The sequence below is a fragment of the Misgurnus anguillicaudatus genome, chromosome 19 (genome assembly GCF_027580225.2).
Source record: "Misgurnus anguillicaudatus chromosome 19, ASM2758022v2, whole genome shotgun sequence".
In the NCBI taxonomy this organism is placed as follows: domain Eukaryota; kingdom Metazoa; phylum Chordata; class Actinopteri; order Cypriniformes; family Cobitidae; genus Misgurnus; species Misgurnus anguillicaudatus.
Window position 1 is genome coordinate 25,113,816 of NC_073355.2, and position 27,596 is coordinate 25,141,411.

Below are 27,596 nucleotides of genomic sequence, written 5' to 3' on the forward strand. Positions count from 1 at the left end.
CACCTGGCGGGGGGCGGCGCCAGCATTATGCAAATATCTCAATGCCAAGTTCATTGCCGTTTTAGTAGTACTCGAAGCAGATTGGTCTCTCTAAGTGAGTTCCCAATTCGTCGGTCACGATGTGATGTCGTCGTGACCGACTGAAAAGGAACCTGGGTAGAACCATATTGTGCTATGTTGAACCATAAAGGGATGTGCACACCACATCTTTAAATGTGTCTGAAAATGTCAAGTTTAACTTGGTGCTGCTCAGACCAGCATGTGTACTGAATGATATCAAAGTATTGTAAGAGCAAGAAAAAAGGAGTAAACTGCGCTTCTGTGATCCAAGACAATCCGGTGTGACCAGAGCAGGACGGAACAATATACAACAAGGAGATCGCCGGTGCAACACAGATGTCTGTATAAAATTTTAATAAAGATGCACAACAGTGACTGTGACTAACGTTTCGATGCACAATTACATCTTCATCAGAGTCCTGGGAAAGACGGGCAATAGTGCCCTTATTAATAATCATTCACAGGTGCATATTTTATACAGACATCTGTGTTGCACCGGCGATCTCCTTGTTGTATTGTAAGAGCAAGTCAAGAACAGACTGGTTACACTGTTTGATTTCTCAAATCACTTGCACAGTACCAATGGGGATAGCACAATGTAAGAGTTTGACATAGATTGAATTAATATGAAGTTGTCTTGTTTTTCAGGTGATGTTAGACTGGTCAATGGTGGTAATCACTGTTCTGGTAGAGTTGAGGTCTTTCATGATGGCCGTTGGGGAACTGTGTGTGATGACTCTTGGGACATTAATGATGCTGCTGTCGTGTGCAGACAGGTGGGGTGTGGAAAAGCTGTTACGGCAGACAGTGGGGCTCATTTTGGCCAGGGGATTGACCCAATCTTTCTGGATAATGTTGCATGTTCTGGAAATGAGAGCAGCATAAAACAGTGCAAACACAATGGACTAGGATCTCATAACTGTAAACACAGTCATGATGCTGGTGTTATATGTTCAGGTATGAGAATATTCATCAATTTAATCTCATTTTTTAGCTTTAGAAAATTTTAGTATTTACATTTACAGTGGTTCTCAAACCCCCTTGTGTACAGCACATTCCTTCGCGGCCCCTCCAAAGAAAATTTATGGCAAAAAACTGTTCTAAAACTCAATTTTAATTAAACAAAACATTGAATTATACAAAGTAGTGCTGTTGGTTAGTATACTTATTTTTTTAGGTTTAATTGCACAGAATTCATGATAAATTAATTTATTTTATAAAATGTCATAAAACTGGGGCCCCCCTGGCACCATCTCGCAGCCCCCCTGGGGGCCGCCAGTTTGAGAACCACTGGGTTAAAAGCAGGGTATAAGTGATTTTTTTTGAGAAACACTTTTGTTATGCTGGTTGAAAGTCTTTTCATAGACTGATAGCAAACACTAAGTAAAGTAATATAAGCATATTTATATATAAATATCTTCTGTGGAAGGTGCAGGACAGAAAAATGTTTGTCCAAATATTTTATTCTGTCTGAATGCCCTCTTCTAAGCTGGGTTCCGCTTCTTCATATCATAAATCCATAGGAGCAACAAGGCTTCTTAACTGTAATTTTAGAACGGTTGTGATGTTAATATCTGATCATAGGTATATACATTTTTAATGCATCAGACATGAATGCTGTTGTAAGATGATTTCTGTGATCGTTTCAACATTAGAATATACCAAGTTTCAATGGAAGATAATAGAAAAATCGAGTGAGCATTAAACATTTTGGTTTGTTCTGTTCATTAAAACATGCCCAATTTCAACTAGTCACATGATAGCACAATGTAAGAGTTTGACATGGATTGAATTATAACAAAGTTGTCTTGTTTTTCAGGAGGTGATGTTAGACTGATCAATGGTGGTAATGGCTGCTCTGGTAGAGTTGAGGTCTTTCATAATGGCAGTTGGGGAACTGTGTGTGATGACTCTTGGGACATTAAAGATGCTGCTGTGGTGTGCAGACAGCTGGGATGTGGAAAAGCTCTTAGTGCAAACAGTGAGGCTTCTTTTGGGAGGGGGAGTGACCCAATCTTTCTGGATAATGTTAAATGTTCTGGAAGTGAGAGCAGCATAAAACAGTGCAATCACAGGGGACTAGGAATACATGACTGTAGCCACAGTGAAGATGCTGGTGTTACATGTTCAGGTATGAGAATATTCATCCATTTAATCCTACAATTTTCTAAGTGCCCATACTTCACGCAATGGATAGAAAATGTATTTTCTTTCATTTTACAGTTTTACAGTTTTTTATGATTGCTATGAAAGATTTTTCAATACTTTTAACAAGTTTTCAAAACTCTTAACACAGTTAGCACTACATCCACCTCTGTAAGCTATACTATTAACACATTTCTTGTTGGTTTAACACAAAATGCATACAATTAACACAAATTTAAAATGCTTTAACTTCTTTTACAGACAAGCTCAAACAAGACCAAAACAATAGTTCTTTACTGTCAAATTTACAAATGCTTTCACACAGCATGTCAAAACAGATAACATCATGTGCTAAACCTGACTTATAGTCAAAGTAAACAGCTATTTATATGATGAATTGAAACATAAACATATCCCCTCTATTTTATTCCATTGGGATTGAAAAACAACTTATTGTACCAATGCAAATATTTAAATGACAGCTGATTCCCACCTACAGTAGGAAACACACTCAGGTTCTTTCAATTGCATGACTATATGGTATACAATAGTGTAAAGGACGGCCTCTTTAGGTCGATCTTGTGTGGAAAAGGAACAATATGAGCAACACAAAAAATAAGATATATGGCTGCACAAGTCAACTGAAGACCACCAGGTCAAGGGGAAGATTTTCCTCCAGTCCCACCTGGATGCAATAGATGGTGCATTCCCAGACATCACACCTGAACACTGTCAGAGACATGGCAAAAGGTTCTTCACAAGATGCCTTGCCAGAGAAAAATCAGGTGTAATGTGAATGAGAACATGTGGCCAAATAGAAAAGATTAGATGATGAGCTTTTCTTTTTTGCTTTATTCTTCGGTGGCTTTTTCTGTTTGTATCTGTTTATTTTTACTTTTTTACTGTAAATGGAAGTAATATTGAATATCTTGCAGTAATGTCGTAAATAGCCTACTGTAAGTTCTTTACTGCAGCAATTATGTCTACTTTTTTTGTAAGGGTTAGGGTTAGGTAACGTACTCTAAGATGGATGATTCATTTTTGTCTTGAATTGCTGCAGCAAAACAATCATAATACATGCATTTACTAAACCCAACTAAACAAAAATATAAAAAAGTTTTCAAAAAAACTATAATCTATAGTCTATAAACTACTACAGTCTATAAGGACAGATTTACACATAAACTTATGCAGTTTTTGTTTTTCCACCTTATGTTTGTGTTTTTCATGACATTGTGTTATGATTGACTAAATGTTTTTGTTGGAACAGAACATGTGTTGGTGATCTGGTATAATAGTTGATTCTGAAACATGTTTACAGTGTTTTTGTAAACAGTGTGAGAGTTTAGTTTACAATGTGTGATTTTGAGGATAAAATTAACTGTTTTGCCAGTTGTGTGTTTTAGGTGTGTTGGTGCGTTAAGAGTTTAGAAAATTTGTTAAAAGTATTGAAAAAAGTGTAATAGCAATCGTAAAAAACTGTAAATGTCTCAAGTAAAACTGTAAATAATATTCTTAGATACAGATACTTTTAAAGACTCAATAAAAAGTTGCAAAATTTAAGAAGTATATAAAAAATTGTAACTGCATCCCTTAAACCAATCAAATACATCTAAGCTTTCTTTCATCTCATTCATCAGACTTGTTAAGATTGGTTAATGGCTCTGATTCCTGCTGTGGAAGAGTGGAGCTCCTTTCCATGGGCCGGTGGGGAACTTTGTGTAATGACGACTGGGACTTAACAGATGCTGATGTTGTGTGCAAACAATTAAACTGTGGCAGAGCCATCAGCGCCTCTCACAGCGCAGAATTTGGTCAGGGAAGTGAAACAAGTTGGATAAATCATTTAAGATGTGTTGGAAATGAGACCACCTTTATGAATTGCTTAAAAAAAAGTCAACGTAGCTGTGGTCATAATACAGATGCTGGTGTTGTTTGTACAGGTAAGTCAAATAAATTGGGAGGGACTACAGTTAGATAGCACTATTTTTGTACTCCAGTGAATATTTATCAGAAAAAATAACAGTTTTACCACAGAAATAGGCCTTGGCTATGAAAGCTTTTGAACATTCAGTCGCCATTACTGCTTACACTTAGTAATTTGTATTTTTCTGTTTGTTACCTTTGCCCTAATTATTAAATTTAACTTAGACTTATTTTGGACGTATGACTCAAACCTTATAGTTACTGAAATTTTGCCTCTGTGTCAACATTGCCTTGTCCTTGTATACTTCATCAGTGTGGGATCTAAATGTTACAAAATTCCTGAGAGCTTTTCATGCTAAATAAAAACTCATATTTTGCAGGTGATCTGCAGCAGCCCACGCTTACCATTATCTCTCATTCAGTTGTGTCTCCTGGAGAAAACATTCAGTTCAAATGCACAACACCTAATCCAAGATGTCAGGAAAATGCTGAATTCCACCTGTTCAGAAACAGATCATCCACAATATCCTCTCAAACAAGTGTATCTACTGTGACTTTCAGTCTGACTGTAGACGTCTCACATCAGGATCAGTACAGCTGTGGTTACTCTTACAGGAATGACACCATCAAGTCTTCCAGGAGTAACACTATTGAAATCACTGTAGGTGAGTGCGTTCAGGCCAGCTGACAATCTTGCCTGGGCCAGGGACAAGATAATCTTAGAGCCCCCCCACCCCTAATTTTTACTGGTACTTTTTACTTTTACAGCGGGCCCCTCTCACATCACTGTGACTCTCTCTCCCTCTACTCTCTCATTGGTGGCTTGACTCTGTCCCTTTGCTACGGGGCAACAAACCCCTCCCGCATCACTCTCTCTGTCACTTGACTGCAGCTGGATTTCTCTTCTCTCTGTCTCATCCTCTCTGACAGAGCTACCAAACTTAATTGTTTCTGTCAAAGAGAACTTTTTTTGTCAGGCTTTTATACTGGAGATGCACCAATTACAATTTTCTAAACCCATTTTTTTCCGCTTCACATACAAATATTTATTTTCTATATTTTTTTATAAAACACCATATACTTCCAAACTGAATAATAAAATTAAGTTTAAAATGAGTACATTTTCTATAAATGTCTTCATTTTTTTGTTTTCTGACATAGCTTACTGCAGTTTTTGTCAAAACACACTGGACATGCAAAATCTGTGGCACTTTTTGTGTGAAATCATATTTATTTTGTCCATTAAAAGTGTGTTTCACTTTAGTTAAGCATGATCAGCGCAGCAAAAATAGACTCAGTGTGAATGCACTCAATATTATTAAAACCAGTTAAACGTCAACCCCCTCTTTTGAAACCCCCCAAAAAGTCACACCCAAACTAAAATTAGAGACAGTTCATGAAGCCTTTGCACTAGAAGCATAAACTTAGCTTAGCACACCATCAAAACACAACAAATAGTGGGATTAAAACCATGTTTTTGCTACAAACTCACTTTATAACAGAATTCGAGTGTTTTAAATAACCATATGTGAGCTGATGTGGCTTTGGATCGTAAAATGAAACTGTAATATAAAGTTATTGTACTCTACAGTGTTAGGCTATGTTTATAGACATTGCATTATAATAAATATACTGTATTGGTTATTTAAATACCCGACATGACTGAAAGAACACAGATAGACCATATATAATCCCAACTGAGTTTTATTGTCTTCTTGTTTTATTCGTCAAAACTTCTTTATGTGCATATTTTTAGCAGCAGGCTATTCCCTTATACGGTGTATGATGACACTGACCCAACCTGTCTCTGCACGAGGGCGCCCTCAGGCATCACGTATGAATGAACAGACTATTGGAAAATCAGTAAAACAACTTCAGCTAATATGGCCATGTTTGGACAAAAAATTGAATAAATATTACTCCTCTCTTTAGAAATGTGAAGTAAACATATAAAATCAAACAATATTTCTCCAAACATGCACGCCTTTGAACCAAAAGCCCCAAGGGATATTGTTTTGTGAAGAGCTTTCATGATGAGCAGGCATTAGTTTTTCTCAATGAATGCGACTGAGGGTTACATTTAATTTTACAGGTATGAACTCGGATTTTCCTCTTCATAACTCGTGACACAAATCAAAGAATTTGGTCATTTTACAGAAAAGGTGGAATTCGGGTGATGGAAATCTGCTTAAATGAACTTCTTTCAAAACAGCCAAAACTTATAATAGTATTAATTAACTTGTCAAATCTATGAATCCGCAAAACGGGGAGCTTAATCTATGTTTAATTTTTAATACATTTTAATAAAGAATCCATGAGTTTGTATCTTCAATACCTGACAAAATGAGAATATAATAATAGATAATGAATATGATAAAACGTATAAACTTAAACATTTTTCCATCTTGTTTTGTTTGTATGCTTTTATGTTGGTCAGTTAAAGGAATAGTGCTTAGTACAGGGGTGTCCAATACGTCGATCGCAATCGACCAGCCGATTGCAAAGGCAATGCCGGTAGATCGCACATAAGTGAACTGTATATGATGCTCCATGAGCATCGGAAAACAGAGCGTGAAATAGGCATTATGAGAGGGGACAATCACAACAACGTTTATGGCAGTTGCAGGCGCCTTTTTTGAATGATATTCTATGGGCAGAGAGCACGCGCTGTATATGCGCATGAGTGCCTTGCCGCTAACGGCGCATTCACACGGGGCGTAAGCGTTAACGCTTAACGGAAGGCTTGTCTGAAGCGTGGCCAACAGCCAATCACAGTGGCCGCTACACATGCTTCGGTCTTCCATAAACGTAATTGGCTGGCTCTGCCTAGGTTATTTGCATAAGGCGATCTGATTGGCTGACGCACGCGTTGCCGCTTGAAAGTTGAGAAATGTTCAACTTCTGCCATGAGCAACGTCATTGTCGCGGCGCCGACGGATCCACAATTCAGTTCGGCTAACATTGTGATTATACTGTGATTATACTGAGTTGTATAATGTACATCAACACCTACCATGTTTACAACATTTCGTTTATATCACAACATGAAGTATTTACTAAGTCAGAGTAAGACTATCTCTTACCATTTGTACGTTAGTTGAACTTCATCCACGACGATACCCATTACGTTGGCTTGAAAATATTGGAGCCTAGCATGTCCCTCCACTTATTCAGCAACCACGATTCCGGGCTTCCGAAAAGAAGCTGGCAACGACCGCTAATTATATCCATCTCGTCGTGCACGCTGAGTTGCATCGCCGTGATAATGTTAGCCATTTCAGTTGCAACCAACTTTTGCTGAATAGCAAGGATGGCAAAAACATCAACAAATGTCCTGCTCGCGTTTCTCTGTTCCTCTTTTAAAATCAATGCTCTGTCGATATCTTTTAGAACAGACTCAATGTCAGAATCCACACATCTGAACTCTACAGCGGCAGCCATTCAACACACGCGCTCTTTGGTGACGTGGTTCATTACGTTACTGTTGATTATCTGTCCATCATCGTATAAAGCCCGCCCTGACAATTTGATTGGTTCGACCAGTATTTGTCCAAGCATAGTAGCTCCTCAACGCAGAAACCCCAGTCCGATCAAAATGTTGTGGGCGGGGCTAAGATCGGCTGGCACCCAGGCTAGGGGACATCCTTAAATTCAATGTAGAGATATGCAGTGTAGTCCTAATTAGGGATGGGTATCGTTAAGGTTTTAACGGTATTACTACTCTTACCGGTACTGCTTAATGGCCCGGTGCTTTTGCGGTATTCTTATCGGTACTTTGGCCAATGTTAACATTTGATCACGAACCTATGTTCACATGATTAAGTTAATTATGCGTATGCATTTCATTATTACAAATTAATTTCTGGATATCATTTCTAAATATTATACATATATCTGTTAATGCACCAGCGTGAAAGCTGCAGAAAAAATACTCTAAATAGGATATTTTCTTTATTTGGGATTTTAAAAAGAAGTAGAAAATATGTTGAATGCATAACGTTTAACATTTCTCCCAAAAGAAATCAGCAGAATTTCAACGTAAGGTAAGCAAACCAATTAGAGAGATTGTACATTTATTTAAAATGACGTGAACAATGTTGATTCAACATGATTTTAGCATACATGCCTGACGTTGATGGGGCAACCACCAGAGATGAGCTAGCTAGGCAGTCGAAAAATTTTGCAGGCTGCGACCTTCTAAGGACGTATTTTAAGACCGATTGCGTCACAGCAGCGCGACTTGAGGCTGTGACTTGTGTTAATATTATTCTGTTTATGTTGCGTATTTCTAAGGTTGATTAATTTTATATACTGTTGAATAGTTTAATCTACATCAACGTGTCATATTTTCTAAAATAAATGAATATTTTTCCGATTCCATATTTATTTTGATAAGTCAGAAACGTCTCCGCTGTGTCCTGCTGACAGGCGCAGTGGGCGCGTGCAACAGCCCAGATAGCAATGAGTCGGCGGACCACCGGCGGTGCTCTGGAGGCAGTAAGCGTCATAAGGACGTAATCGCAAAAAGTCTGATGGCGGCATCTCGCAACAAATGGGAGTGACGTATTTGGCGGCAAAAGTTTCATCCCCGCCAGCGGGATGCACCTATAGCCGACAGCTTGGGGCTGGCGGCATAAAGAAGCCATGCGGATATTTTTTGCTATCTGGGAGGTGACGCAAATTATAGGTCCTCCCAGGGTTAGACTGTCTCATTTCAGTTCTTTTCGCGGACTTCTGAGGCTGCCACCTTGAAAGACCAAGTGCTCCCCTTTTAAGGTTGTATGCTTAGAAGGTCGCAGCCCTTGAATTGGGACACAGCTTCTTTCTGCACGTAATACACTTTTGAAAGATGCTTTGACAGATTGCTTGTGTTTCCGCCCTTACATGCAAACATCTTGTTGCACTTACCTGTATGACAACGAGCGTTGTCTGCATTAACTCTAGTGAAGTATAACCACACTTTTGAATGTTTTGCTCTATCCGCCATCGTCACTCTTTGTATTAAGCGGTAGTTTTCGTGCTGTTATGCGTGTGCGTGCGCCACGCTCGTTGTTGTTGTGTTTGACAGACAGACAGCCTCCGCGGCGCGCATGAGAGATCTCGCAGATCTCACAGACAAACGTCTTAATCGCAAATTAGAAATGTTTGGTGAGAAAAAATGTGCACGAAAACATTATTAAGCAAGAATACATAGTACATTTATTTTTATTTTTTTCTTTAGGACTGAAAGCAGAACCAATAGCGTCAGATCTTACTGATACTACGGTCTTTCATAATTTAGCCCCGGGGCCAGTTTAATACTGGGTTAAGGCAGTGTTTCCCAACCACTGTGCCGTGGCACACTAGTGTGCCGTGACAGCTTGTTTGGTGTGCCGTGGAAAAATTAAAAATCACAACTGCGTATGTCAATGTCATCAATTCCAGTCAGGATAGAATCTTTGTGTTCATCAAAACAAGTGTACTTGCATTGAATGTGAGTTCTACATTAAATATAGTAAAATATTCCAGTTAAACAAGTCATTTAAGCATTGCAATAGAGGTTTGTGCATTTCTTTTAATGCTTTTTGGTATAGTGGTGTGTCTTATGATTTTTTTAATTATTAAAACTGTGCCGTGACAGAAAAAAGGTTGGGGAACACTGGGTTAAGGTACCCATCCCTAGTCCTAATACGCTTTTAAATTGTCATTAAAAAATGTAACTGTGTTTTTAGCAGGTAGATCTTGTCGGCTTTATCATTTTAAAAGTAGATCACACACAAAAAAGTCTGGACACCCCTGGCTTAGAAAGTACTCATTAGAGAAGACGGTAACACCAATGATGGTAACACTAATGACAATTTACAGAAAAAACAAACATTTTAACAAAATGTGCTTTTTAATCAGAGATGTAACAATCACATACTTATTCAGTATAATGTATTTTTATGTAAAGATCTTAACACTCCCAGCTATAAAAAAAAGAGTAACACTAATGACATCCAAAAAATCTTATATCAAAATTCTTAGATATATCACAATATTTTTGACGAATAGGGTAAGACATCTCACAAACCTTTTGCCTTCCTCCACTGCACTTCTTCCACTGCTCTCTTGCCCCAAGAAAAACTTCAAAGAGCTGATGCATTGTTTCAAAATAAAGGTGCTTTGGGTACGGTAACACCAATGACATAAATTTGGGGGACAAATATTTATTTGATATTATTCATATTAATAGTGTATTTTTACCATTTCAGTGTTGTAGTAAATTAATACAGGGTTAAAGGTAAATGTAAATTAGATTTGTTTTGTAAAAAACATGGTTTTAAATAATAAGTGCACAGTTCAACTTCCAAATGATCAAAGGGACAGAGCAATTTTCAGGACCAGACATTTAAAAAAAAAGTTTAATAAAGGAAAAAAAGAAGTTTACATAAATAAACTCTCTCATCATGTTAAGGATAGTCTATATTTATTAAATATATATCATTTATGGGATTATTGGGTCAAATAAATGATTAAGGGGTCTGCAAAAGCAAGGGACAAGCATTTCCACCTTTTTTGTAGAATGACCCAATTACTGTAACTATAAGATTTTCTTAATAAAATAAACATCAATCACAAATGCTGGAGCCACAGATATGATGTATTGTTTGTTAAGTTAAATCTTTTACATTAAATGAGTAAACAATAACAATCAGCTACATTTGCTGGAATGGGATATGGGAATGGGATACTGACATTAAGACAAATATCTTTGTATTACAGGTTAAAAACCTAAAATGTATACTTTTGACTTTTTCACCACAATTCTGAAAGAAGACATTTTATTGAAGACAGCCCCAATTCTCAACATTGATCAGTGAAAAAAAACAACAATGTTTTTGCCTGCCGTGTCTCGCCATAATAATAATCACCAATGCAAACAGCAACGCATTTCAGCCGGAATCGGCCCAACTGTGCTTGCTATCTGTCCTGGGTAGCTACCAGCATAAAATCGGCATATGTTATGTCAGACTGATGTCAGTCAATCGGTGCATCTCTATTTTATACAAGCTAAGTAAGGGATAATGTAGAGGCAGCCGGTAGTTATCGGGAAATAAGCCCCGACAGTGTGATCAGGACCCGACGCGAAGCGGAGGGTCTTGTATCACACTGAAGGGGCTTATTTTAAACTAACATTTTTATCCTTCCGCGGAACTTTGCACAGATGCATAAAATGATCGTAATACCTTATGAAGATCCTCTGCTTCATACTTGTCTGTCTCCATTTTTTTCTCTTTTAGGCAGTCTTTGAGAAATTTTAATGCACTAAGTAAAGTAATATAAGCATATTTATATATAAATATCTTCTGTGGAAGGTGCAGAACAGTAAAATGTTTGTCCAAATATTTTTAGTTCCAGCATGTTCATGATCGGCACATTTAAAAAAATATTTGTTTATAACATTTCTAAGGCCTCTATTTTCTTCTCTTTTCTTTTCTTTTCTTTTATGAGCACCGGACTTGTGTTGAGTCTGACCGGACATTTTGAGCGTACTGAACTTCAAATCAAATGACATCATAAAATTTTGATCAGTGGCCAAACCATTTTTGTGTTGACCACTATTTCAAGTACAGGAAGAAAACAAATAAAACGTTTTTATGTATCTCAAATATTAGATATTCTTTTCGACAAAAATGCATATTTTCTTTTTTTTATACCTCCTATTCCATAGGTTCCAGTTCTGGGCCCCCGCCCTGGGCGAGAGTGTGTTCACAATGAATTGCTGCTTTTTCTGCATTCCTGCACTTGTCACAGCCACTTGTAATCATTAGTTCAAGATAATCAACATGTCTTCCTCTTGTTTTCTAGTGAACCTGCAGAAGCCCAATATTTCTCTCGGTGGATTATTTGACTTTGGTCCTCAGGGTTCAGTGATCACCAGAGGTCACAACTTCACTATTACTTGTTCATCTGAATCTCAGTATTCTGGAGGCTTCTTCTCTCTGTTCAGTGGATCAGACATCATCAGTAGTGAATCAACTGTCAATCACTCAGCCGTCTTCATCTTTCCTGAGGCAGATTATTCACATGATGGAAACTACAGTTGTGTTTATAAAGTGAATGTGTCCTCACGGAACTTCTATTCAGATGCGTCTGACCTGCTGATCATCACTATCATAGGTGAGTTATAGATGTTTGAACATTGTGTACTAACCAGGCTGGAAGCTTAAGCTCACCTGTAAACATATAACATCGAAACCAAGATTTAACGAGTGACAAAATTGTATTTATTGATGTAAAATGTTATCTTATTAGTCAAAAATCCTGCAGTGTGTTTTGGCTGTGATATTGTTTCTGTGAGCTGCATCTTTTCATGGGAAGAGACTTGTGCCTGATAATGAAATTCTTGCCTATTGTTTTTTACATATTAAGATTTCAGACATACTATTTTTACACATACTGATTTGACCTACAACACAATACACAAAAATTGTGCTTAATAGCACTAAAAGTGCTAAATTGCACCAATAGAGAACCTGGGTAGAACCATATTGTGCTATGTTGAACCATAAAGGGATGTGCACACCACAGCTTTAAATGCGGCTGAAAACGTCAGGTTGACATTTTTCAACTCGGCTATCAGCACGGAAATATATGCTAGCTGCTGTCATTTTTAAAAAGCACCACTTTTTTTCATTTGAAACAATTGAACACTTGTCGTTCCTTAGCACCACTTATGGTTCAACAGAAGTGCTATATAGATGATTGGTAGTGCTTAAAATGGCTGCACTGTTTGATTTCTTAAATCACTTGCACAGTTCCAATCGCTATAGCACAATGTAAGAGTTTGACATGTTTTAAATTATAATGAAGTTGTCTTGTTTTTCAGGAGGTGATGTTAGACTGGTCAATGGTGGTAATCGCTGCTCTGGTAGAGTTGAGGTCTTTCATGATGGTCGTTGGGGAACTGTGTGTGATGACTCTTGGGACATTAATGATGCTGCTGTGGTGTGCAGACAGCTGGGATGTGGAAAAGCGGTTACTGCAGACAGTGGGGCTCATTTTGGCCAGGGGATTGACCCAATCTGGCTGGATAATGTTGCATGTTCTGGAAATGAGAGCAGCATAAAACAGTGCAAACACAATGGATTAGGATCTCATAACTGTAAACACAGTGATGATGCTGGTGTTATATGTTCAGGTATGGGAATATTCATCCATTTAATCCCAATTTCTTTAGCTTACTGACAACATTAATTTTCTGTCTAGCACATAGTTACTGATCAGATTCTTAGTAAGACCTAGTAAAAATAGCAAACAATTATATGTTTTTGTGATCAATTTCACTATTAGGTTAAAAAAATATTGATTTTTGGCCCCAAATAACAAAGAAAGCACTTAAGTACACAACATTAACTCAATGCAAATATAGCTTTTTATTTTTATTATGCATTAATACCACAGGGTAAGCTCCAGGATAGTAAACTGTTGTAAATGACAATATACTGTAGAACTGTGTTCCTCAACTCCAGACCTCTGCCCCATTCTAGAGTGTTTTAGATGTCTCCTCATATAAAACACCTGATTCAACTCCATAACCTCCTTCCAGAATGTTAGAAATGTGGAGCTCAGATGCCAAAGCCGCTAAACACCACCTACAAGTTCTCTTGTTTTTCAGGAGGTGATGTTAGACTGGTCGATGGTGGTAATGGCTGCTCTGGTAGAGTTGAGATCTTTCATGATGGCCGTTGGGGAACTGTGTGTGATGACTCTTGGGACATTAATGATGCTGCTGTGGTGTGCAGACAGGTGGGATGTGGAAAAGCTCTTAGTGCAAAGAGTTGGGCTTTTTTTGGTCAGGGCAGTGTCCCAATCTTGCTGGATGATGTTGCATGTTCTGGAAGTGAGAGCAGCATAAAACAGTGCAAACACAGGGGACTAGGATCACATAATTGTGGCCACCATGAAGATGCTGGTGTTATATGTTCAGGTATGAGAATATTCATCCATTTAATCCTACAATTTTCTTAGTGCCCACACTTCACTCAATGGATAGCCCAATAAAACAAAATGCCTTTTCTTTCATTTTAAAGTTTTAAATGTTTCAAGTAAAACTGTAAATAACATTCTTAGATACAGATACTTTTAAAGACTCAATAAAAAGTTGCAAAATTTAAGAAGTATATAAAAAAAAGTTGTAACTGCGTCCCTTAAACCAATCAAATACATTTTAAGCTTGACACAATTTTTCTTTCATCTCATACATCAGACTTGTTAAGATTGGTTAATGGCTCTGATTCCTGCTGTGGAAGAGTAGAGCTGCTTCACAATGGCTGGTGGGGAACTGTGTGTGATGAGAGCTGGGACATTAGAGATGCTGATGTTGTGTGCAAAGAATTGAACTGTGGCCGAGCCATTAGCGCCCCTCACAGTGCAGCATTTGGTCAGGGAAGTGGAGTGATTTGGAAAAATAATTTTGGATGTGTTGGAAATGAGAGCAGCCTTATGAAGTGCGTAGAAGGCAGAGAACGTAGCTGTGATCATAATCAAGATGCTGGTGTTGTTTGTACAGGTAAGTCAAATTTTTTTGGAGGGACTACAGTTAGATGGCACTATTTTTGTACTCCAGTGAATATTTATCAGAGAAAAGAACAGTTTTACCACAGACATAGGCCTTGGCTACAAGAAAGCTTTTGAACATTCAATCGCCATTACTGCTTACACTTAGTAATTTGACTTCTTCTGTTTGTTACCTTTGCCATAATTATTTAACTTAGACTTATTTTGGACTTATGACTCAAACCTTATAGTTACTGAAATTTTGCCTCTGTGTCAACATTGTCTTGCCCTAGTATACTTCATCAGTGTGGAATCTAAATGTTACAAAATTCCTGAGAGCTTTTCATTCTAAATAAAAACTCATATTTTGCAGGTGATCTGCAGATGCCCACGCTTACCATTATGTCTCATTCAGTTGTGTCTCCTGGAGAAAACATTCAGTTCAGATGCACAACACCTAATCCAAGATGTCATGTAAATGCTGAATTCCACCTGTTCAGAAACAGATCATCCACAATATCCTCTGAAACAAGTGTATCTAGTGTGACTTTCAGTCTGACTGTAGACGTCTCACATCAGGATCAGTACAGCTGTGATTACTCTTACAGGAATGACATCATCAAGTCTTCCAGGAGTAACACTATTGAAATCACTGTAGGTGAGTGTATTCAGGCCAGCTGACAGTCTTGCTTGGGCCCAGGACAAGATAATCTGTGACTCTCTCTCTCTTCTCTCTCATTGGTGGCTTGACTCTGTCCCTTTGCTACGTGGCAACAACCCCTCCTGCATACATAACGTTTTGTGTCAGGCTTTTATACTGGAGATGCACCAATTACAATTTTCTAAACCCATTTTTTCCCGCTTTACATACAAGTATTTACTTTCTATATTTTTTATAAAACACCATATACTTCCAAACTGAATAATAAAATTAAGTTTAAAATGAGTACATTTTCTATAAACGCCTTCATTTTTTTGTTTTCTGACATAGCTTACTGCAGTTTTTGTCAAAACACATGCAAAATCTGTGGCACTTTTTGTGTGAAATCATATTTATTTTGTCCATTAAAAGTGTGTTTCACTTTAATTAAGCATGATCAGCGCAGCAAAAATAGACTCTGCACTCATTATTATTAAAACCAGTTAAACGCCAACCCTCTCTTTTGAAACCCCCCAAAAAGTCATACCCAAACTAAAATTAGAGACAGTTCATGAAGCCTTTGCACTAAAAGCATAAACTTAGTTTAGCACACCATCAAAACACAACAAATAGTGGGATTAAAACCATGTTTTTGCTACAAACTCACTTTATAACAGAATTCGAGTGTTTTAAATAACCATATGTGAGCTGATGTGGCTTTGGATCGTAAAATGAAACTATAATATAAAGTTATTGTACTCTACAGTGCTAGGCTATGTTTATAAGCATTGCATTATAATAAATATACTGTATTGGTTATTTACATACCTGACATGACTGGAAGAACACAGATAGACCATATATAATCGTCTTGTTTTTTCCGTCAAAACTTCTTTATGTGCATATTTTTAGCAGCAGGCTATTCCCTTATACGGTGTATGATGACACTGACCCAACCTGTCTCTGCACGAGGGCGCCCTCAGGCATCACGTATGAATGAACAGACTATTGGAAAATCAGTAAAACAACTTCAGCTAATATGGCCATGTTTGGACAAAAAATTGAATAAATATTACTCCTCTCTTTAGAAATTTGAAGTAAACATATAAAATCAATCAATATTTCAACAAACATGCACGCCTTTGAACCAAAAGCCCCGAGGGATATTGTTTTGTGAAGAGCTTTCATGATGAGCAGGCATTAGTTTTTCTCAATGAATGCGACTGAGGGTTACATTTAATTTTACAGGTATGAACTCGGATTTTCCTCTTCATAACTCGTGACACAAATCAAAGAATTTGGTCATTTTACAGTAAAGGTGGAATTCAGATAATGGAAATCTGCTTAAATGAACTTCTTTCAAAACACCCAAAACTTCTATAATAGCATTAATTAACTTGTCAAATCTATGAATCCGCAAAACGAGGAGCTTAATCTATGTTTAATTTTTAATACATTTTAATAAAGAATCCGTGAGGTTGTATCTTCAATACCTGACAAAATGAGAATATAATAATAGATAATGAATATGATAAAACCTATAAACTTAAACATTTTTCCATCTTGTTTTGTTTGTATGCTTTTATGTTGGTCAGTTAAAGGAATAGTGCTTAGAAAGTACTCATTAGAGAAGACGGTAACACCAATGATGGTAACACTAATGACAATTTACAGAAAAAACAAACATTTTAACAAAATGTGCTATTTCATCAGAGATGTAACAATCACATACTTATTCAGTATAATGTATTTTTATGTAAACATCTTAACACTCCCAGCTATAAAAAAGAGTAACACTAATGACATCCAAAAAATCTTATATAAAAATTCTTAGATATATCACAATATTTTAGACGAATAGGGTAAGACATCTCACAAACCTTTTGCCTTCCTCCACTGCACTTCTTCCACTGCCCTCTTGCCCCAAGAAAAACTTCAAAGAGCTGATGCATTGTTTCAAAATAAAGGTGCTTTGGGTAGGGTAACACCAATGACATAAATTTGAGGGACAATATTTATTTGATATTATTTATATTAATATTGTATTTTTACCATTTCAGTGTTGTAGTAAATTCATACAGGGTTAAAGGTAAATGTAAATTAAATTTGTTTTATAAAAAACATGGTTTTAAATATTAAGTACACTTAAAAAAATTATTCAAGCCCTTCTTAGAAATAACACATTAAAATTTTGTTCAATGAATTTAAAATAGCTCATTAAGAGTAGGGATGCTCCGATCGATCGGCCGCCGATCGGTATCGGCCGAAAATGGCATTAAATGACTCGATCGGTGCTCGCTAAATCTTCCGATCTCATAAACCGATCTTTCTGTTTACTTTTGTCATTAAAAGGATCCTGAATGCGGCTGCAATTAAAGACATTTTTTACGTAGCGCGAGCATTTTTACAACCCTTTGCTCATGTGCAGCGTGCAAATTTGTATGTCTCTCTTTGCCTTTACAGAGATATTGCGTATTTTCTATGAGGACGCGCTCCGGTCAACAGAGCGAGGCGTCTTCACATCCCCATCAAACAGCGTATACAATACATATCTATCACGGACAATTGCATCCTCATGCCAAAAGTTTCTTATTTGCATGCGTCTTAAAGTTTTGAGTGTTTAAACTTTTATTTTCCTCACAGCTGCTTGTCTGCGTTCAGCCGCCGCCCACACACAGCAGCCTGTCATCAGTGCACGTGAAGAGAGCTATCTCTCTCTCACGTCTTAAAGCTGCAGTAACTTGACTCTCAATAAAATCACTCTCTGCTCTCAACTAAAGAATTTTTATACTTCATACGAATGCGTGTATATTTACTTAATACAGTAAAGTCTGTGAAGTGTTTTATTTTCAGTACTTTTAGGAGACATAAGCCTTTTTAAAGCCATATTAAATTTCTCTTTGCAGAATAAATATTTGTTGTGCTTATTTATTTGAGTCTCTATTAAAACAATAATATACTTAATTACTGCAAGTAATATAACAAAGGCAACATCCGTGGTATTATTTTATTTAGAAAGATTGTAATAGTTACAGTCATCAAAGAGCTTGCATATCAGCTTTAAAAAAAAATCGGTATCGGAATCGGTATCGGCCGATCACAAAGATTACAAATCGGTGATCGGTATCGGCTGCAAAAATCCTGATCGGAGCATCCCTAATTAAGAGCAATAAGTATATATATTTAATTAGTCTATAACAAAATGAATATGCACTATAATTTATTGATTTCGTTTTAATTGCGTTAACACATTTAGTTTGAGTCTGGGTTCTGGAAAAATAATTTTCCAGCATGCTTTGCATGCAACTGCTTTCGGAGAGTCATTTTTTTATTTAAGTGTTATTTTATGCATTTTTAGGTAAAGAGAAAGACTTAATAGTGTTTAATGTCCGTATATCTCATTGTTTTAGAAGCGTTTGTGTTATATTTTTTCAAATAGTTTGGTTACCATCGTGCAGAAGAGTGGCGCTTGTGCACTGTAAAAAATGTCTGTAAATTGAACAGTAAAATACCGTATAAATGATACAGTATAAAACCGTATTTCACAAAACATGTGATAACCGTAGGATTCACTGTGAAAAACTTTAATTAGTTTTACAGACTAAGACCTTACATTTAACAATAAAAAACATATAAAAATATGGTTTATTGCAGTAAAATTAACATGATACTGTATTACCATAAAAATGAAAAAAAAAAATCTTGAGCAATATCAGTGTAATAGATATGGCATTATGCGTTATTGATGTAACATTAAAACTTTTAGAGAATATATTTGTTACCAATATACTGAACCATCTGTTTATATTTTACTAAATCCTTGTTGATAGAGTTTAAAAATTAGAATAATATCAGTCTGCACTATAGTGGTCATCATGCAGGCATGTGTCATCAAGTTCCTAATTTTATCACACTAAAATTACTTTTAAACATAAACTTACAATTATTTTCTAAACATGGACGATAAGTTTACAACTGCTGTCAAAACAAGATACAAGTCCTCAACTATTCCAGCATCCACACACGTGATTTAGTAGACAAATCTTCTTTCTGACGTGATGTAATCACAAGTCAAATGGATATTTTCCACCAAATTTATCCCATTAAATCTCCAGTTTGTGGTTGTTTAAGATTCATTTGAAGTCACCATTATTGTAATTAGTGTTTCCTTTAGTTAGGCATTTGTCCTTGTGACCTTCATTGACCTAACTCTCCTCTTTTAGCAATTGCAACAGTGCTTTATTAAGACCACTTGTTTATTGCTAGAGGGAGTAGGAAAAACTATCATGTGATCTATTGATTGCTTGTATGTCATGCATATAATTTTATATGCATAAAATTTTATAAATATTTTATAAACATAAAATGATAAAAGAACAATAAAGATATAAAGCTCAAAAAAGTGATGCTCTATGCAAATGACACTGTTTTGAACAAGACTGCTGTAATGCTTTAGTTAGTTTCTTTTTTTTTTAGTTTCTTTAGACATCAACACTTTGGATACAAATCTCAACGATGGTGACAGTAAATGGTAAGAAAGTTGCACAATTTTGTCATGTCACAATGCATGATGGGAGTTATGAATGAGTTTTCTACAATCCTGGTACCCAGCATGCATTGCAGCATGAAGCTTTGTTGTTGAATGTCACCATTGTTGCGTTTCATAGGCGGATTAAAGTGTCTGTAAAGACTACGGAGAATGTACTGTAAATCTACAGTATTTTAAAGGAATTAAAGGAAATGTCTATAAACATAATGGAAATAGTACTGGTAATGTATTTTACTGATTTTTTTACAGTGTAGCATTTAAATTAGACAGTTCTGAGCTGTAAAATAGATGGTACTGAACCGTCATTTGTACAACATAAACCTTTACAATAAATAGTTTTGAGCTGTAAAAAATGGTAATGAACCATAAATATTACAATGTTAACCCTTGAATTTGACAGATATCAACTGTTTTAGCAACATAAACATGTTAAATAGACAGTTATAAACTGTAAAAAAAACCATTTAAAATTTGTAAAATATACAGTACAATGGGTGCAATCCCGTAAAACCAATAACATTGCTACCGTATTTTTGACGGTAAAGATCTGGCAACCACAGCTGCTGGTTTTCTACCGTAAAATGTACGGTTTATTTTTAACAGTGTGGTTAGGTTGTGGATGCAACGTATTTTTCACAATGAGCCCTAACTGTATTAATGCCTGTTTGGAGATCAGTCTCTTCTCACATGCTCATCCAAAGTATCATATGTTATTATTATTAGCATGCTAACATGTGCTTATGCTAATTAGTATGATATAAAAACGTTGGGTAAGACTTTACAATAATGGTACATGAATAATCATGTACTAATACATAAATTAATATTCACTTTACTATGAACTAATGATAAGTTAAGCTATGTACTAATCAATAACTAACCATAACTATGTCATGAGTCATATAAATTCATGCATGAATTACAGCCACCTTAACTATACATTAATACATGTTTGTTAGTTAATGCATTAATTAACACTTTGGGTAACCAAAATCAAACATGCTTCAGAACAATGGTTCTCAACCTGGGGATTGCAGGATCTGATGCTTTGAGGTCAAATAAAGATGCATAAAATGTTAAACTAACAATTTTATATGCACAATATATTTTTAAAATGCATATGCTCACAATACCAAGATAGAAGGTTGTTAAAGTATTTTATTATGTAATTGTTCCCTTTTCTGCTTACGTGCTTGTCAATGTTGATGCAAAATCAAAAGAAAGGTGAATGTAAACTTTAGAGCAGCGGTCTCCAACAACGTCTGTGAGGTGCCCGCCAAGCACATTCTATTAATTGTCTCAATTGTAATATTTATTCATTATAGATTTTTTTGTATTAGTTTGGCCTGGTTTATTTTTAAACAATACTAAAACATCAACAAGTAAAATAAAATAAAATAAAATTAACAAGTAAAACAAAAAGGTTTTAAGTAGACAATATCAAAAAGTAGCCCTCCAGATTGTTTTATCCATTGGTAGCACTTGCTCACAAAAGGTTGGAGACCCTGCAGGCTGCGCGCTCGTTGGGGCTCTGTAGTCTGCTGCTTTTTGCGCTGTCAAAATATTCCAGTTAAAATCACTCTGACCAGTCCTCAGAAATGACAAACGCGTTAACCAAAGTCACAATGCCAAATGTATAGTGCTCATATAGAGACCATCAAACCGCCAAATCATACCAGTTTATTTTTGAAACCTATACTTAACCTACTGTATACTTAAAGCAGCTGAGGGTTGCTGGACGGTGTATTTGTACGCGCTCACTTGGCTTAAGTTAAATGTCATTAAATCAATGTCCACTCACCATTTGAATGCTCAGGGTATTCATTTCATTCAATGTGTTGCATTGTTGTAACAGCATGGCCTTGTGATACGGTCAAAAAACTGTGTGTTCACCTTCCTCCAGCAACACCTGTCACCTGAAGGAAGGTTCCTACCTATATACACTGAATATAGAACAGTGACACCTAGTGGACACCTTTACAAGACAAATGGCTCTTACAATCAGTGTTCAGCCAGTGGCGGATCTATGGGTGGATTGACAGCTTGCCCAACCAATCATATCCATGGAAAACGCTTTGATTCGACCATAACTCTCCAACCATTGGGGATATAAAAAAATTGAATTGCTCCTATAATGCTTTTTTGGCATTATATGGTTTATTACGGTAATGTCTTGCTTTCCATCCACAAATCGCTGCTGTTATCTAGGGCGGAAGGGGCAGGTTTGAACAAAGCGCGGAAATTAGGTTACACTTACTCACTGAGTAGCAGATTCGTGTGGAGTAAGAACGCGTGGATCACTGTGGTAAAGAAAAGCCTCGTAAATAAAAACGGTGTGCACCACACCAGTAACACTGATGTTATCTCGCTGTTTGTAGATCGGGACTCGATGGCCCGACTGGTCTGTTTAAATTGATTTTCAATAAAGCAGTGTTGAATTTTTTGCTTCTGGGTCCTCTATGTTTCAGAACCAGTAGGTAAGCCACTGGCGTTTAGCTAATTAAATGAATGCTTAAATAGTTCATCGTAAATTGTTGTAAAATGCTTATGCCTTGCGAATATAATGCTCATTTAACTTAAATAAACCAGGCTTAATGACGTATATCCGACCTCCGGAGGATGTAGCCTTCTGTTTCAGCCATACGGTTAGATTGAATTGAATAACGTCATTTGAACTTGAATTGACACAACTGATGGACAGAACAGAGTCATTTTATTCTCTCAATTAAGTTAAAAAAACGATTTGAATTTTTCTGGCACGCAGATTTTTAGAGACCCACCCATCACTGGGTAACTTATAGCTGCAGCAAACTGAGAAACAGACTACTTATAAACTAACATAAATTCATGATTTGTTAAGTATGATTAGGTCATGACTTTACTTTAAGGGGCACATAATTAATAACTCATCATTAACTTATAATAAACTAACATAAATTAATGATTTGTTAAGTATGATTAGGTCACGACTTTACTTTAAGGGGCACATCATTAATAACTCATCATTAACTTATAATAAACTAACATAAATTAATGATTTGTTACCGTATTATTGTGTAAGTAATGACGTTTCTTGGAGGGGTACATTTTTAAAAAGTTATCAAGTACACATTCTATACATATTCGGCTCATCTAAATCCTAATTTTTGTGGTTTGTAAAGGAGAAGAGCAGAGGTAAAAATTGTGCAGGCATTTGGAAGGGGCAATAATGGCTTAAAAGAAGAACAAGAACACAAGACAGATGCTGTATGTGCATTTTGATAAAAAGACAAGCCAGTTCACACAATAACCACAACAATAACCATTATATGTAGGCTAACACTGATTTAAATTGATAAAGAATAGCTTCCGTCACTCTTAATGGCAGCAGTGGAATAACTCACTTTAAAGGTGCAATTTGTAAGATATTTGCAGTAAAATCTCCAAAAACCACTAGGCCAGTGTTATATATTTTGTCCAGCTGATTACTATCAATATCTGTAATGTTTTCAACTACTTGTAAATCCTGAGAAAATTTCCATTCAAAACATTGACACGGGGCAGTGCAGTCTCCTGTCAATGACGTTAATATCCATGTGACCCTTTGTCACCGCCTTTACTGACGTAACCCACATGACCACACTGGTCGAGCTCGAAAAAATAAAATGGCGGCCAAGGAAGCGGCTGGAGCACAAATTTAGTGAAAATAAACGTATATTTTCACTTTTTAAGCATTTTAATTTCATTTCTAGCGAGAAAGTAGTAGTGTAGTTTTAAAATATGTGATTAGTTATCACAAAGGCGCTCTCTGTTTTTATTTCAAACACGCTGCCTTTGAAGTGCGTCAGAAACCCTTTCTCTGAGCGGCCTTCAGGCCTCCGAGTCCGAAGTCATGTCCTCATGAGGCAGCGAGGCAAGTCATCACTGCTTTGAGTTTTCGGACGCAGCCAGTGTTGTGGACAAATGCAGAACTATGCGCTTGCTTATGGGTTATGGATATCTCTGTACCGTCTGCCGCTGGTTGTGTCAGCTCCTGTAAGCGTACGGGCCAACCAAACGACCCAAGAAGAGTTTGGAACAAAACGAGAGAGGATCAATTTGGTGTTGCATTATCTGGATAGAGAGAGCTTCACGACAACATTTAACTAGACCGAGATTCTGATCCTGCTTGTGTTTTACGCGATGGGTGAGTTGCTTTGATTCGTAACCCTTCAAAAAACGTATGCTATTATATTGATCACAACATTAGTGTGTAGACTGTAATCAGCGCGTCTTCCCGCAGACGATATGCACATCAAAAGGTATTGTACAGCAATATAAATGGTCATTTTAAGACACTTCACAATAAGATTTGTACTGTCAATACATTATGTGAAAAATCATTGTAAGTTGAAAACTTAATTCTGAGCTGTGTTTACCATCGAATTTGGACTAATACTGTAATATCAATATGACTAACAATTTCGTTTTGAACATCACATATAAACTTACATAATGAAATATACAATGTCATCAAACGCAACATTTATAAGACTTGATTACCTTATCCATCAACGTGATTTCTCGTTCTCGTCTGATTGATGGCTAAAGTTAAAGACTACAAATCCCATAATTCCACGCTGCTTCAGAGCGTCAGTAAACAACATCATTGTTTTTGTTTGATCTGGCGCCATCTTTCAGCGCATAAATACAAATTGTATCTTTAATTATGAATGCATAATTGTACATTTAATTTAATTTAACTGTAAATATTGCAAGAAATCCAGTGCCACTCAATTATGTTTGTAGCTCAGCTACAGGAGCAAATGTAAACAGTTTTGCATTACAAACCTAAACATTTAGCATAAAGTTATTTACGTTCTTCTAGAGAGCATGTTTGATTTGGATTACGCAAAGTGTTAATTAATGCATTAACTAACAAACATGTATTAATGTGTAGTTAAGGTGGCTGTGACTCATGACATAGTTATGGTTAGTTATTGATTAGTACATAGCTTAACTCATCATTAGTTCATAGTAAAGTGATTATTAATGTATGTATTAGTACATGATTATTCATGTACCATTATTGTAAAGTGTTACCAAACGTTGTATATAAAAGAACAGAATTGAGTTATTTAGACTACACTATATTGAGTTATTCAAACTACGCTAAATCGAGTTATTCAGACTACACTAAATTGAGTTGAGGCAACTAATTGAGTATTGCCATTTACTTCAAATTGAGTTGGATTAACTCAATATATTTTTATTGTCTAAAGCAGTTTTTTATGAGTTAAGGGTACACATTCATATTGGATGGAAATTCTGCCCACAATTTTATTGAGTTAATCCAATTAATAATTTTTTTAAGTGTACACAGTTCAACTTCCATATATGATCAAAGGGACATGGCAATTTTCAGGACCAGACATTTATAAAAAAAGTTTAATAAAGGAAAAAAAAGAAAATTACATAAATAAACTCTCTCATCATGTTAAGGACAGTCTTTATTTATTAAATATATATCATTATGGGATTATTGGGTCAAATTAAATGATTAAGGGGTCTGCAAAAGCAAGGGACAAGCATTTCCACCTTTTTTGTAGAATGACCCAATTACTGTAACTATAAGATTTTCTAAATAAAATAAACATCAAACACAAATGCTGGAGCCTTAGATATGATGTATTGTTTGTTAAGTTAAATCTTTTACATTAAATGAGTAAACAATAACGATCAGCTACATTCGCTGGGAATGGGATAAATAAATAAATATATAAAATATCTTTGTATTACAGGTTAAAAACCTAAAATGTGTACTTTTGACTTTTTTCACCACAATTCTGAAAGAAGACATTTTATTGAAGACAGCCCCAATTCTCAACATTGACTAGTGAAAAAACAACGATGTTTTTGCCTGCCGTGTCTCGCCATAATAATAATCAATCACCAATTCGAACAGCGACGCATTTCAGCCGGAATCGGCCCAACTGTGCTTGCTATCTGTCCTGGTTAGCTACCAGCATAAAATCGGCATGGGGAGACCGGGGCTGGTTGTCTCACGGGTTGGTTGTCACACTGCTTATTCCAGACATGGCGCTATGGTACAATTTTGATATCAATTTGTTGGCCTTTAATAGCTTACTCATTTGCACTTCTTATTTTGCTGAGCAGACACAAAACTTTGAGGATAGGAGACAATTTTTATTTTTATGGGTCAGAGTAATTTTTCATGTTGGTGTTGTTTTTGTGTTGAGATCTTGTTGGATGTTAGTCATTCAAAAACAAAACACTCATTAAAAACCCAAAAGTAGTAGCTTTATTTTGAGTCATATTTTAGGTATCAAGTTAAAGCTGTGTGGCAGCTAGCTTATCATGTTTGTCAAGAAGTCAGTTGGGGATGGTTGTCACATAGCTTGCGGGGTTGGTTGTCACATAAGAATATTGGACATGTAGACCTTTTAAGACTGTTTGTCTGCTTGTTTGTTTTTGTTTGCTGTTAAAATAAAATAAATAAAGCATTAAATAAAGCGGTTTTACCACAATTTTTTTTTTTCATTTTATTCTCAACACAGTAGACAATTCAAGAAACTGATCACCCACTTTAATCCCATTGTTTAAACATAAGGGGCATTGATGACAACTATCATAGGGGTGGTATTCATATTAAAACTTATTTTGAGTTTCTAGCTTAAAAAACTAAAAAGTTACACATTATCTTTTCAGATCCCAATTTATCACTGAAATCCTATTGAACCTCTATAGGGACAACCAACCCCATACCCTGTCACAACCAACCCCGTGATGGGGTTGGTTGTCACATTGTGTCATAGTGTCTTTGATGGTTAATTACTTCCTGTTACAATACATTCAAAAATTAAAAAGTATACACATTTAACCCTCAATCGGTCCTTGGGGTCAATATGACCCCAAACGACATTTCATTGGTTAACAAAAAAGGTTCCCTTCATCTCAGAGATGTAAAACTTTGTGACTTTTCCTAAATAATCTATCTTTACATGCACAAAAAAACTGGGCTTGATTCGGTTGTTCTAAAGGTATGTAAAAAATTTTTTTATCAATCTGTCCCTTGGGGTCAATATGACCCCAATTGAAAGTGAATGGGAAATGCAAAAAAATGTACTTTTTTTCCATTTGTCAAAAAATAAATATCAATAAATCCAGCATAAATCTGAAAATTTTGACACAGAAATGAAGCCCTGGTACTTGTGCACAAATGCAATGCAAAAAACACATGCTCACACAAACACACACAAATACACACACACACAAACACACACACACAGGTGTGACTGCCACAGAGAGCATTTGTGTGGAATTTGGCAAATAAAATCAGTCACAAATGCAGAAAAGAACACATAAAGGGGTGTGACATAATGCACACACATGTACACTCACAAACACGCTCACACACGCATGCACGCACACACACACACACACACACACACACACACACACAGACACACACAAACACACACACATGCTCTTTCTCTCTCCTTCTCATGCACACTCTCTCACAGACTCTCTCTCTCTCTCTCTCTCTCTCTCTCTCTCACACACACACACACACACACACATGCGCGTACACACACACACACACACACACACACACACAAACCCACACACACACACCCACACACACACAACCAAACCCACACACGCACACAAAAACACAAAAAAACACACGCAGACAAACGCACACACGCATGACTACCACAGAGAGCATTTTTATAAAATTTGGCAAATAAAATCAGTCACAAATGTAGAAAAAGG

General features: G+C 36.3%; 1 protein-coding gene across 1 annotated transcript in view; it reads left to right on the forward strand.

Moving 5' to 3' along the window:
* Positions 1–1,886: 1,886 nt before the first annotated feature.
* LOC129425252 (uncharacterized) overlaps positions 1,887–27,596 on the forward strand; it is a 122,630-nt gene continuing 96,920 nt past the window's right edge. The window contains exons 1-9 of the mRNA XM_073856644.1: positions 1,887–2,191; positions 3,846–4,148; positions 4,512–4,796; positions 11,962–12,273; positions 12,983–13,336; positions 13,775–14,083; positions 14,363–14,665; positions 15,026–15,324; positions 23,003–23,015. Of these exons, the coding sequence (XP_073712745.1) occupies positions 3,905–4,148; positions 4,512–4,796; positions 11,962–12,273; positions 12,983–13,336; positions 13,775–14,083; positions 14,363–14,665; positions 15,026–15,324; positions 23,003–23,015 (2,119 nt within the window). The 5' untranslated portion in view covers positions 1,887–2,191; positions 3,846–3,904. The remainder of the gene's footprint in view (positions 2,192–3,845; positions 4,149–4,511; positions 4,797–11,961; positions 12,274–12,982; positions 13,337–13,774; positions 14,084–14,362; positions 14,666–15,025; positions 15,325–23,002; positions 23,016–27,596) is intronic.